The 12,361-nt window shown below is 34.0% G+C and overlaps 2 protein-coding genes across 2 annotated transcripts; one reads left to right on the plus strand and one right to left on the minus strand.

Moving 5' to 3' along the window:
* Positions 1–1,685: 1,685 nt before the first annotated feature.
* LOC139865998 (uncharacterized) lies at positions 1,686–5,533 on the minus strand. The gene is made up of 3 exons (XM_071854124.1): positions 4,812–5,533; positions 2,700–4,242; positions 1,686–1,899 (listed from the first exon to the last, which is right to left on the minus strand). Exons 2-3 carry the CDS (start codon positions 4,187–4,189, stop codon positions 1,710–1,712), a joined length of 1,680 nt encoding a protein of 559 aa, XP_071710225.1. The 5' UTR covers positions 4,190–4,242; positions 4,812–5,533; the 3' UTR covers positions 1,686–1,709.
* Positions 5,534–6,543: 1,010 nt separating this feature from the next.
* Positions 6,544–8,734, plus strand: LOC139869140 (uncharacterized). The gene is made up of 3 exons (XM_071857461.1): positions 6,544–7,560; positions 7,630–7,886; positions 8,008–8,734. The coding sequence occupies exons 1-3, from the start codon at positions 6,544–6,546 to the stop codon at positions 8,732–8,734; spliced, it is 2,001 nt and encodes a 666-aa protein (XP_071713562.1).
* The last annotated feature ends 3,627 nt before the right edge of the window (positions 8,735–12,361 follow it).

The following is a 12,361-nucleotide window of genomic DNA, read 5'->3' on the forward strand; positions in this document are numbered from 1 at the left end:
CCAATATCATATATACCCTTATTAATCTTTAGAAAGTAACATATTTATCCAACTAAGTAAAATAATAACAAACATACCTAATATAAGTACTAAAACTCTCATACTTACCTATTTCATTAGAAAATATTAATGTGTAGGTTTTAGATTTAGCTCTAGGGTTTAGCTTTAGTTTTAGAGTTTAGGGTTTAAGTTTAACTTTAGGGTTTAGGTTTGGTTTTAGTGTTTAGAGTTTAGGGTTTAGCTTTAGTTTTAGTGTTTAGGGTTTAAGTTTAACTTTAGGATTTAGGTTTAGCTTTAAACTTTAGGATTTAATTTTTAGATTTTAGGGGTTAGAATTTAGATATAGGGTTTCGGTTTAGGTTTAAATTTAAGAAGTATAAAATGGGTAAATATGAGAGCTTTATTACTTATATTGGGTATATATATGATATTATGTAATTTAGTTGTGTATATATGTAATTTTAAATTTTAATAGGGGTATATATAATAATGCCCCTAATAAATAACTTAATTAAAAGTTTAGTAGAGATTTTAACTTTTTTTTTTGTTATTTTTCTGTTTTTTCTTCTGGGCACTTGGGAATTATGAACATGGTAGCGTAGATTGGCACTTGGGGATAAAGACGACGAATCGAAAACATGAAGAATGCTTATCTGATCGACTTCATATGAAGATTGCTTAGATTATTACTCTGTAAGAAAATACGAAGGGAAAAAAACCGCTATCTAACTTTCTGAATCTCTACAAAATAAAATTAAAAAATATAGGATAAATATTCGGACGAATTCATTCCCAAATATGTAACTTTGTTATAAGCTGTGATGAAAGTTTTATTGGGCCGCGAGCACGTATAATACCTAATTCCAATCCTTTATTTTGGGACTCTAAAAAAAATGAACTGGTCATTCTGCTCTACCAATGGGCCGGGCCTGAATAAATTGTAGTAAACCATAAAGTTCAAAGTAAATAACCAATAACATGTTGAACGAATAATAATCACTCCAAACAATTAATCTCATTATGCCCCAAGTAACCATAGTTCATACTATTGTAAGGTACGGACTACGGGGTAACAAAAAAGCTTCACATAAGATACTCATAAAACGGAATTCATGGAAATTTCACCCGAGTCATGCCAACCACCAAACTGTTGTAAATCGACCTCATTGCCATTAACCCTCAGATAACAATACATTAACTTACAAACGGTCAAGCAACTATGTATATAAAGCGACAGTAACTATTTTGATGCTGTAAATTACAATTGATTAGGTGCAGTCATTTTTATTGGTAACGAGTAGTTCACAAAAGATGGGACTCAACATTACTGAAAACCTAATAGCAAGCGATAAATTTATCTCTTGTTATGTAGTCATGTAGACATAAAACATTTTTTAAACACAATTAATGTCACATATCAAGCGATACATGTACTGTTATGTCGTACGACATAATTAAGCATCTTTTGAAACACGTACAAGAAGCTTACAAAACAACGAATACATAAACAGCGGGAGTGATACTAAACAAAAAGCCATTTATAGAGAAAATATTCACATCAAGTCATCAAAATAGATTATTTCAACCATGAAGCCAAAAAAAGATCATCATATATCACTTTCACTGCTACAATGCTACTACCAATATGTACACACTGTGTATTACGATATCTATATTATATGATGATGATGATGATGATAGTAACCTATCTAACATGGTGGCATGAAATACTCATCTTCTTTGTTCTGATAAATCTCAAACAACTGTTTAGAGTATGTTATTGCAAGTTTCCTGCATAGTTCAATGCCCTTAGAGTCGAATTGTTTCAGTTCTTTCACTGTCTTGTTCAGATCATCACCAGGGTGTCCCTCCGTGAGGAATTCAGCCAGCTTAGTACCTCTACAAGATTATGCATACAAGTTATAACAATATGATCACATAATATTAATATTAGTAGTAAGTAGTTATAATAATGATAATTATTGATAACCTTTTCACTAGTTTTGATTAGCAGGTATTATTTACGTTATGTGTGCTTAAACTCTTCGTTTTATAAGTCCTAGTCTTGATTTCTTCTATCGTTAAACAAATAAATAAATAACTACCAGATATGGAATTACAAATAATTTATTGATGTAGCCTTTACATATACATAATGAATTATATATATTGTTTTAACTTGTATTCACAATCTTACGGTTTGTAGCACCATGTGAACAGAAATTATAGAACACAGAAAAATAGTTGTTCGATGACAAAAAGACAGATAGGTGGCAATACGGAAGGGTTTAAAACATGTCAAAATGGGTAATTTTGGTACTGATTATTGGGTTCACCCATATCATATTTTAAACAGCATTTGGATCTCTCTAGTTAATTTGCCAAATAAGAGTAGATTAACTTTCATAACTCCACAATTATATATATTTGTATTAGTTTAATGCACTGAAAATATGCTTTTTGGGACTTTTTGACCCATCTCCTTTAAGCTACTTTATTTAACCCATTTAACCCGTTACCAAAAAAACCCATTACCCATGACCCAAACCGATTTATTCATAAATGAATTGGTCAACGCTACCAATAACAATAACAACTAGAATTATAGTTTACTAATACTTGAAGCAGCAAAATCTTAATGCATTTGAATCCTAACACAAATGCAACGACCAATAAGTAAGGTAGTTTAAAATTGTTACCTGTATGCATCAGGCTGGCTAAACCCTCTGTTATTATTATGTATCGTTGCTTTAGACTCTTTCTCGTCTTCAGTTTGTTGCCTATAGAGAGCACAAACAGCCCGCATACACAATTCGTCATCTTTGCCAAAATCAGATAACATATCTCCCTCTAAATCCCACTTCATATTCGAAACCTTTTTTCTCCCAATCTTATCTAAAGTTCCTTTATAGTCATCTTCAGATTCAGACTCATCACAACTACCATCACTTTTAGACGCACCATCAGATACACTTTCACAATCGTCAGTGATAAATCCACCCAAATGTGAGCTTTCGCTCTGTGACCCCTCATCATTATCTTCCATATCTTCACTTGAACTATTATTCCCATAAAGGCACACAGTTTTATTCATGTCGTTAACACTTTTATCTTGTATGTTTTTAGATTCCAATTTTCTTAACCTCGTTAAGTATCGCGTGCTTCCATTCCTTTTCACTTCATCATCAGAATCTTTCATATACCCACCCAAACTTGGGCTATCACTCTGTGACCCCACATCATTATCTTCCATATCTTCACTTGAACTATTTCCATCAAGGCAAACGGTTTTATTCATGTCGATAAAACTTTTATCTTGTATGTTTTCTGATTCCAATTTTCTCAACCTCGTTAAGTATCGCGTGCTTCCATTCTTTTTCACTTCATCATCAGAATCTTTCATATACCTAGAACTACGTCGTGTCTTGACGAGTGTGCAAATCGGAGAGCTATCGTCACAACTGGCGTCATCATCGCTACTAATGATCTTGACAGCTCGTTTTCTTTTAGCGCTTCTAGTTTTTAAAGAATGAACTTTAGAACTGTCCATTTTTTCATCATCTGGACTACTGTTCTCATCATCGCTCGCAATGATATTCACTGCTCTTTTCCTTTTAGCACTTGCAGAAACTTGACTTTTAGCATCAGAGCACTTGTTAGCTTTTCGAACGTTTTCATCGCTAAAATCCTCATCACTAACATCGATAACACCATAAAACGGTTGTCCACCGACACCTGGAGTAGAAGGGGACATCTTCTCAAACAATAATCGCTTTCTAACTTGACTACAACATTCCTCTTTAGTTCCCTTCAAGACGTCACTAATACCCTCGTGAACTTTCTCATTTGTACACTTACTTTTTGTTTCCAGTTCACACATCCGAGATGTCAATTCTCTAACTTTATCTTTCAAACAGCAAACTTCGGTTTCAGCCTTTGTTTTCTCACATTCCAAAACCTTGTTTTCAATCATCAACTCAATTAATTTATCTTCCTCATCTTCATTGTGTACAATGTTTTGAATCGTTTTGATCTTCGCTTCGAGTTCTTCGTTCTTTTTCTTTAAATTTTCAACTTCATCTTCCAACATCAAACACCTCAGTTCATACGTTTTGTTTTTTTCTTCTAATTCAAGACACCTATCTCTAAAATCTTGCATGTTCTTAACAACATCTGTTACTGAATCCATATTTTCTATTAACCTAACATAACAAACCCTAGGTTCAAATATTCACCGAAAACCTAAATTATAACAACAAATCAGTCAGCAACTCAGCATATAATCAGACAATGAAAGTAAGGCTAGCACAAACCCTAGTTAGTTAACTGGAAAACAAAAAGAAATTGAAAATATGTACAATATTGAATCAACTTACTAAGAAATTAAAGATTGCATCAGTTACGAACTTTGTAGTCTACGAGAAAATCAAACGACTATGATAAAGTGCGCTTACATCTTTTTTAATCTCAAAGAATATAAATTGGGTCATTATAATTTAAGTAATTTTGGTTAAATCAGTTAAATGGACACAAGCAAGTACGGGGATTTAGGGTGAAAAAGATGAAATCGTCAAGAGATATTTTTTTTTTTTTTTTGACAAAATAACGATAACATTAAACGAAATCGAAAATCAAACAATACAAGCGATACAAAAGAATCCAACGAGCCCTAGTATAACTAAACTAACCAAAACTAATGGCTTACTAACATAGTGAACAAACCCGTTTACTCTAGTAAACGAAGTAAAACCAAGGCTATAACTAACAGAAACTTAAATAACGACTACACTAAGAGAAACAAAACGGGGTACCCGTCGAAAAATCACTAGAACAGCAGCCGAAAAACAAATCCGACTACCAACATAACAGCTAGCGATAAATCCGGCCAAAAAGTACCAACCGGAAAAAATAAAAAACCACCAGCAGCCACCGTCAAACTACCAGAAAAAAGTTGGTCAACGTACCGACAACCAACAACTCCTCTAGCAGACCCTCCGACAAAAAACCCTAGCCGAAAAATCAAAACAGAAAGAAAGCCACCACCACATATCGCCAAATCCTGGAATCTTGCCAGAAAGCTACAACCTAAATCACTCCGCACACCACCGGTTCGCAGAATGCGTGTGATAACCACACAACATTCGCCGCCTGACCGTCGGAGGAGGGAACGATAAGGATGAACGGACCAACGGAATTTCGAGAAGAGCAACGGGATGGAGGAACCAAGTCAGAACAGAAAAATAAAGTGATAAAAGATGTTCAACGGACCTCCGGCGAGATGCCGGATGCCGAAGGGAGAGCAATACCAGAGGTTACAAAACAAATCTAGATAGGAAGATTAATTGGACAAGAAAGAGCAGAAAATAAAAGGTTCAAAATAAAGGGAGGCCAAGACAAAAGGAAACCGTGGTTACCTGAAAAAGTAGATGACGGAATAGAAAAAAATGGCCGGAGAAATTGAAAGATGAAAAAGGGTTGGCACGAATACCAAGTCAAAGAAAAAGTGGGTTTTTTGTTTGCTTAGACTTGATTTACCGTCAGAGATAACTAAAGAGTAATGAAAATTGCCTATTTAAGGCCATCATTGTTTATAGTTGGTTTGTTGTTGGTCGGGTTCGGTTGGAGTTAGCGCATAAGTTAAGTTATTGTAGTCTGGCTGACTTTTTCGAATCTGTTGTCGCGTTTTGTTTACTTACTTGTATTGATTTGGGGGTTTTCATCTATTGATGAATATCTTTTACTTTTAAGAGCAATCGTTATTTTAGGAAAAGGAAAAGAAAATTTGTTTATCGTTTTGAGTAGTTTTTAGAAAAAATTACGTCATTGGTCACTTATGTTTACTCAAAATTTCAATGTAGCAACTAATGTTTTATTTGAACGTGGTTGGTCACTCAAGTTTTCAAATCGTTTCATGGTTCATACCTGGTGTCACAGACGTTATCTATGGACGTTAAAATGGTTCCACGTGACTAAAACATGAGGGTAATTTCGTCATATTCGTTTTATGTCTCCCACCTTAGCATATAAAATATTACAATCTGCCTTCATTCGTTTCAGTTTCAGAAGATCTAAAACCCTAGATCGAACAAATCAAAATCGAACAAATCAAATGTCTGAAAACTAATGTTAGAATGGATTGATGATAGTGAGAATGGTGAGGATGGTGAGGATGGTGAGGAGAGTGAGGATGGTGAGGATGGTGAGGAGAGTGAGGATATTGACTACACTGTAGATGAAGATAATATCATAGAAGATGTAAATGTGGACATGAAAGAGTTTCATTTGAATATTGATATGGATGTAGAATTCATGGGTGATGGTAAACAAGTTGAAATAGCAGAAGAGGGGCAAGAGTTGACTGTATTAGAAGTGGTGAATGATGATGGATTCCAAAGTGAAACATGTGAGGATGATGTAGATGAAATTAGGAAGAGGAAGATCAATGAGTTGAAACAACAACAAAAAGAACAAAGTGTAAGCAGCACATACTTTTATCTTGGACAAGAATTTGGCAGTAAAAAAGAGGCTTAAGACTGCATATCTATGCATGCTATTGAGACAAGGAGAGAGATTGTGTTATATAGTAATGACAGGAAGAGGTTAAGAGCTATATACAATGGAATGATCCCAATATTTGAAGGAAAAGAACTCAAAGGTGGTATTGATCCCAGTCAACAATCACAAGCTTTAAATATAGATGGGAGTACTAGTAAAGAAGCACATGGTTGTAGTCAACATTCACATGTTAACAGTGGGCCAATAAAGGAGGTAGGTGTAAGTGAAGAAAAGGGAGTGAAAACCAATAAAGGCAAGGGCAAAAAAGGAAAAGTGGAGAAAAGAAAAACAATAAGACAAGAAGGGGGATATGAAAAAAGAGTAGCAAGTGGTAAGTGTCCTTGGCTTTTACACATTTCCAAAGTCAACAATTCTGAAACCTGGCAAGTAAGAACCTACAAGGAAAAGCACAAGTGTCTTAATTCAAGAGATATTAAGCAATGTACATATGAATTCATTGCTTCACAGCTTCAAGACCAACTGGCTACAAATCCTAGAATACCAACAAAAGCAGTTAAGCATCAATATGAATCAAAACTAGATGTGAATATCTCAAGAATGAAGGCATACAGGGCATTGAGGAAAGCAACTGAAACTCTTGAAGGGGATTACCACAGTCAGTATAGCCTGTTAAGAGATTATCTGGAAGAACTTGTCAAGTGTAATCCAGGCACAAGAACCAAGGTGGTAACTGAACCCTCTAATTCAAATTCAAGAATTAGGGTTTTTAAACGTGTGTACATTTGTTTGGGAGCACTGAAGAGAGGGTTTAGAGCATTGGGGAGGGATCTTATTGGGTTAGATGGTTGTTTCATGAAAGAACCAGCAAGAGGGCAAGTGTTAACTGCAGTTGGGATGGATTCAAATAATGGCATATACCCAGTAGCTTATGCCATTGTAGAAGCTGAGAACTTTAATTCATGGAAGTGGTTTTTAGAAAACTTGGGAGAGGATCTGGATCTTGACAGTCGTTCTAATTACACATTTATAAGTGACAGACAGAAGGTATGAGTTTTCTTATAGTCTTCTTAATTAAAATTTTTATCAATAATGTGTATTTATTTATACTGTCAGGGTTTAACTGGAGCAGTTGATAAAGTCTTCCCAAGTGCAGAGCATAGATATTGCTTGAGACATATACATGAAAATTTAAAGAGTAATAAGTTGAATGGAGTAGCATTTAAACAACATCTTTGGAGGTGTGCAACTGCAACCACTGTTCCTGAGTTTGAAAGATGTATGGAGGCATTGAAGGAGTTTAATGCTGGTTGTCACAAGTATCTAGCTGATATTGGTGCTCATCACTGGACAAGGAGTCATTTTACAGGTAAGTAAATTAATGGTATGCTAATTATGTTGTGTATTTAAACAATTGTTAATAATATGTGTGAAATTGGCAAGTAGGGCAATAACTGATGTGCTATTGAACAATATGTGTGAAATTCTGAATAGGTGGTTAGTTGATGGAAGGGATAAACCCATTATAACAGCCTTAGAGTTTATAAGGGAGTATTTAATGAAAAGAATTGTCAATGTGCTTAATCACATTGACAAATGTCAAGGACCTTTAACTCCATCTGCCACTAAGGTATTTGAAGGGATTAAAAAGGAAGCTAGTAAGTATACTTTGATGTGGAATGGAGGTCATAAATACCAAGTAAATGGTCCACACAATGATCAATGTGTGGTTGACATGGAACAGAAAGTGTGTGGTTGTAGGAAATGGGAGCTTACTGGAATGCCATGTAAGCATGTAGTTGTTGTACTTAATAACATGGTATTCAATGGTTCAAAGGTTGGTCCCTTGGAATCATGGGTTCATAAAGTTCACCGGTTAGCTACATGGAAAATGACATACAGTTTTCACATTAACCCAATACATGGTCGAGCACACTGGTCCAAGTCTCAAGTACCAAGTCAACTTCTACCACCTTTGAAGGTTGCTACAGCTGGTAGACCCAAAAAGAACAGAAGGAAGAGTGTGAATGAAAAAGAAAGCTTGAATAAAAGAGGGAAATTGTCAAAGAAAGGTAAGAGTTCAAGATGTGGAAAATGTAGAGAATTTGGGCATAATCAGAGGAGTTGCACTAATGAAGGAAGTGTTGGAGGTAAGAAGAGGAAATCAGCAGCAGCAAGTGGAAGTGGGACTAACAAGAAATCTGAAAGGATCCGAAACTAATCATCCGGACGTTGTCCATATTGATTACAAACGAATTACAATAGTTGATAACATTGCGAGGTACTTGCCCTCTATATGATACATCTTACAAACGTTGCATTTATTCTTAAAAGACAATCTATAGTTACATCCATAATTGACATATTCGCCTGACATTTCATAATATTCAAATGACCTAAACCGCCATTTACTTAATAATAGTCTCTATGAACTTCAATGACTCGAATGCAACGCCTTATGATATAAGTCCTTAATGGCCTCAAGTAGTATCCTTAGTACGAGATAATGCACAGCGGAAGACTTAATTCATACCTGAGAATAACATGCTTTAAAATGTCAACATAAAGTTGGTGAGATATAGGTTTAATGTCGACAGCGATATAAATATAGACCACAAGATTTCATATATAAACATTTTAATAAAAATATTCTAAGTGGTTGAGCACTTGGTAACCATACTTAACAATTAATCACGTCGCATATTCCCTTTAATATGAAATCTTACTACACTGTACCAAGTGTAGTCACGAAACGAAGTACTGTGCAACCGTTGAATACTGGTCGTCCAGTCCGGTTGGGGTTGTCAGGCCCGATAGATCTATCAACAGGATTCGCGTTTACAATACCGCTGTAAATATTAGTTACCAAGCTACAGGGAAGTATGCCAGTGGTACAACTCAACGTAGAATATATTTTTCAGTTACTTGTGTCCATAACGTAAAACATAAAATACATGTATTCTCATCCCGAAATATTTAGAGTTTAAAAGTGGGACTATATACTCACTTTCGTCTTGAAGATATATATAATTTGACTTGGTCTCCGGTTGATATCACGAACCTATCCATATATAATATATCAATACCTTTTCTTTTTAAACAAACGTCACATATATATACTTGTTATACTTTTAGTACTTTGAATAATTCCTTAGTCCGTAGTTAGCAGCTCGTTGTTAGTAATTCAATTTTAATGGTTCATTTTTAGATGTTTAATATACCCGCAATGAAATAAATAAAACCCCCAACGAAATAAATAAAACCCCATCGTATATGTATTGGTCGAGATTAATCTTGACCCACGGTACCGGTGTTGTCAAATGACGTGTTGCGTACATAAAGTACCGGTGTTGTCAAATGACGTGTTGCGTACAAACATGGGATCTTATGATTAATCTTCTCGTGTTGTTTACGGGTGATCCTGAACCATATAAAATTGAATTATAAGTACATATATATAAAATATCATGTTATCTTAGAAATATGTGATTTATTTAATTTTTCCCAATTAATCCCGAAGTTAAACAAGTCTAGGATAACCAATTTTGTTTCGGTCATAGTTTCTTCGTTACAAATCCGTTTTCATTGATTCAACTTGCCATCTCCTTGGATCGAGTCCCTCTTTAAGACTATGAACTTAAAATACCTTGGTTTGTATTCAAAATCACACGGCATAGGTGAAAATTTAGTGAAACTAATGAAGTTAAACATTTTTGTTACAAAAAAATAACACTTAATGACCATTTTTCTAAAAATACTTATACTTTGAATTAAATCATGAAATTTCTATGTGTTAACATATTTATAGTAAAAATCATTTTTCCAGAACATAAACCTCCAATTCAAAGTTTAAGATAGTTTTTAATTATCCAACCCAAAACAGTCCCCGGTTACACTCCGACGTCGTAAAAACAGTTTTTAAGATATTCTTTGAAAAACCAAGTTATACCTTGTTAAGTTAGCATATATTTAAGTTATATTACAGGTCTTGAAGTATTTTAAAAGTTAAGTTAGAAGGATCTATTTAGTTTGCAAACAAGTTTGAAAACTTTCAAACTATGTTCTTGTTGTTAAAATTGTATACCACAAAATATGATAGCTATATATATATGAATCGAATAAGGTTATGAATATAGATACTACCTCAAGTTCCTTGGACAAGGTTTCTGAAAAAGAGGAGTAAAAAGCTAGAACCAAAAGGGTGATGGAATTGGATGAAAGATTGGAAGTAAGTTTGTGTTCTTGGAAGGATTTCTTGAAGTGTTTTTGTATGGTTTTCTTATGGTGTTTAAGTAAGGTTTTTGAAGCTAAATGATGGGGAAAATGCTTGGAGATGATCAAGTATGAAGTTAAGAGTATTTTGAGAGAGAAATGGAAGTGTAAGTATAAGAAAATGGGGTGATGAAATGGTGTGCATGCATAAAAACGTTTTTAGGTTATAAAGGGAAAAAAAATACCTAACTTTGTTTTCTTGCTAAATAATTCATGCTACTTGACAAATGGTTGGTTCCACATGTTTCTTAATCATTTAAGGCTGCTAAGGAGCAGATTTTTATTGGTATATACCAATAGTAAATACATCTAGAAGCTGCGTATGATACGGGTACATATACCCTAGGTATACGTATAGAAATCTTTGAGAAAACGGAACGAGGATTCAAATATAGCTATCTTTTGTAAATATACTTATATTGTTTTATGTATTTAAGTCTTTAAAAGTGATTAAATACATTACTTATACGATATATGTATAAACATTATAGGTCATAAGTATTTAAGTCAAATAACGTTACGTATGGTTATCGTTTTGAAAACTTAAGTTAGTAGTTTCAAAATATACTTATAACTTATTGTTATTAATACAAAATGAGATATTAAAACATTCTTAGATCATGTTAAATATGTATATATACATATATATACACAAACGTATAATTATTATATATTGTATAGTTCGTGATATCATCGGTCAAACTAGACGGTCAAACGTTGTGTAAAACTCTTTTCGAAAACATAAGTCTCAACAATTTGGATTGCTTATCATGTTGGTAAGGTTTAATTTATGTAAATATTAATCTTATAAGTATAGAACGATCGAAAAAGTGCGGGTCAACTTTAGGGTTTTTGCTTATCGTGTCGGAACCATATAGAGATTAGAGTTTAAATTTGGTCGGAAATTTCCGGGTCGTTACAGTACCCACCCGTTAAAGAAATTTCGTCCTCGAAATTTGATAGAGGTTGTCATAAATAACAATAGGAATGTTTTCATGACGAATATGAGGTAATAATGAAATTTTATCATTATTGAAAGATTTAGATAAAACGATTCGGTTATGTGAGACGCACGAGCGAAGCTATCACAAAAGAGTGAAATGAGTAAATATAGAATTGTTGTAACCGATGACGTGATTATGATCGATTTCCGGGATTTAAGGGTTTTAAAGAAAATCTTATGTAATAAGATTTAGTTTTGCGGCGATCAGGATCTTCTTTGATTTAACGCGGCAATCTGTTTTGATTTCTTTGTCGAATATTTCACTATAAATTTACCTCCTTCCCTTTCTTTCTTCCCACATCTTCTATTCTTTCTCTTTAGTTCCTACTTTAAGACATTCGCTAATATGCTCCATCCCATTCTAATCCTTGTTATATTTCTAACTTTCATATCTTTCATTCTTCTTTTTCATCTATCACCAGAAGAATCTATTCTCTTTTATCCTTTCCTTGGAATTATAATGTTTTTAATTCTCCCGTGCCTTTACGTTGCAATACGTATTGATATGCACGGTTTGTAGTTTCGGGGTTGTTGTTAGGTTTTATACCTTCCCTTATATTTCGATGTTCCTAC

Source organism: Rutidosis leptorrhynchoides, chromosome 9, assembly GCF_046630445.1.
Source record: "Rutidosis leptorrhynchoides isolate AG116_Rl617_1_P2 chromosome 9, CSIRO_AGI_Rlap_v1, whole genome shotgun sequence".
NCBI classification, from domain to species: domain Eukaryota; kingdom Viridiplantae; phylum Streptophyta; class Magnoliopsida; order Asterales; family Asteraceae; genus Rutidosis; species Rutidosis leptorrhynchoides.

Coding starts and splice junctions, on each gene's coding strand:
- LOC139865998 (XM_071854124.1), bottom strand. CDS start 4,189: ATGGATTCAGTAACAGATGTTGTTAAGAACATGCAAGATTTTAGAGAT. Junction 1,900..2,699: donor AGCCAGCCTGATGCATACAG/GTAACAATTTTA, acceptor ATAATCTTGTAG/AGGTACTAAGCTGGCTGAAT.
- LOC139869140 (XM_071857461.1), top strand. CDS start 6,544: ATGCATGCTATTGAGACAAGGAGAGAGATTGTGTTATATAGTAATGAC. Junction 7,561..7,629: donor TTATAAGTGACAGACAGAAG/GTATGAGTTTTC, acceptor TTATACTGTCAG/GGTTTAACTGGAGCAGTTGA. Junction 7,887..8,007: donor AGGAGTCATTTTACAGGTAA/GTAAATTAATGG, acceptor AATTCTGAATAG/GTGGTTAGTTGATGGAAGGG.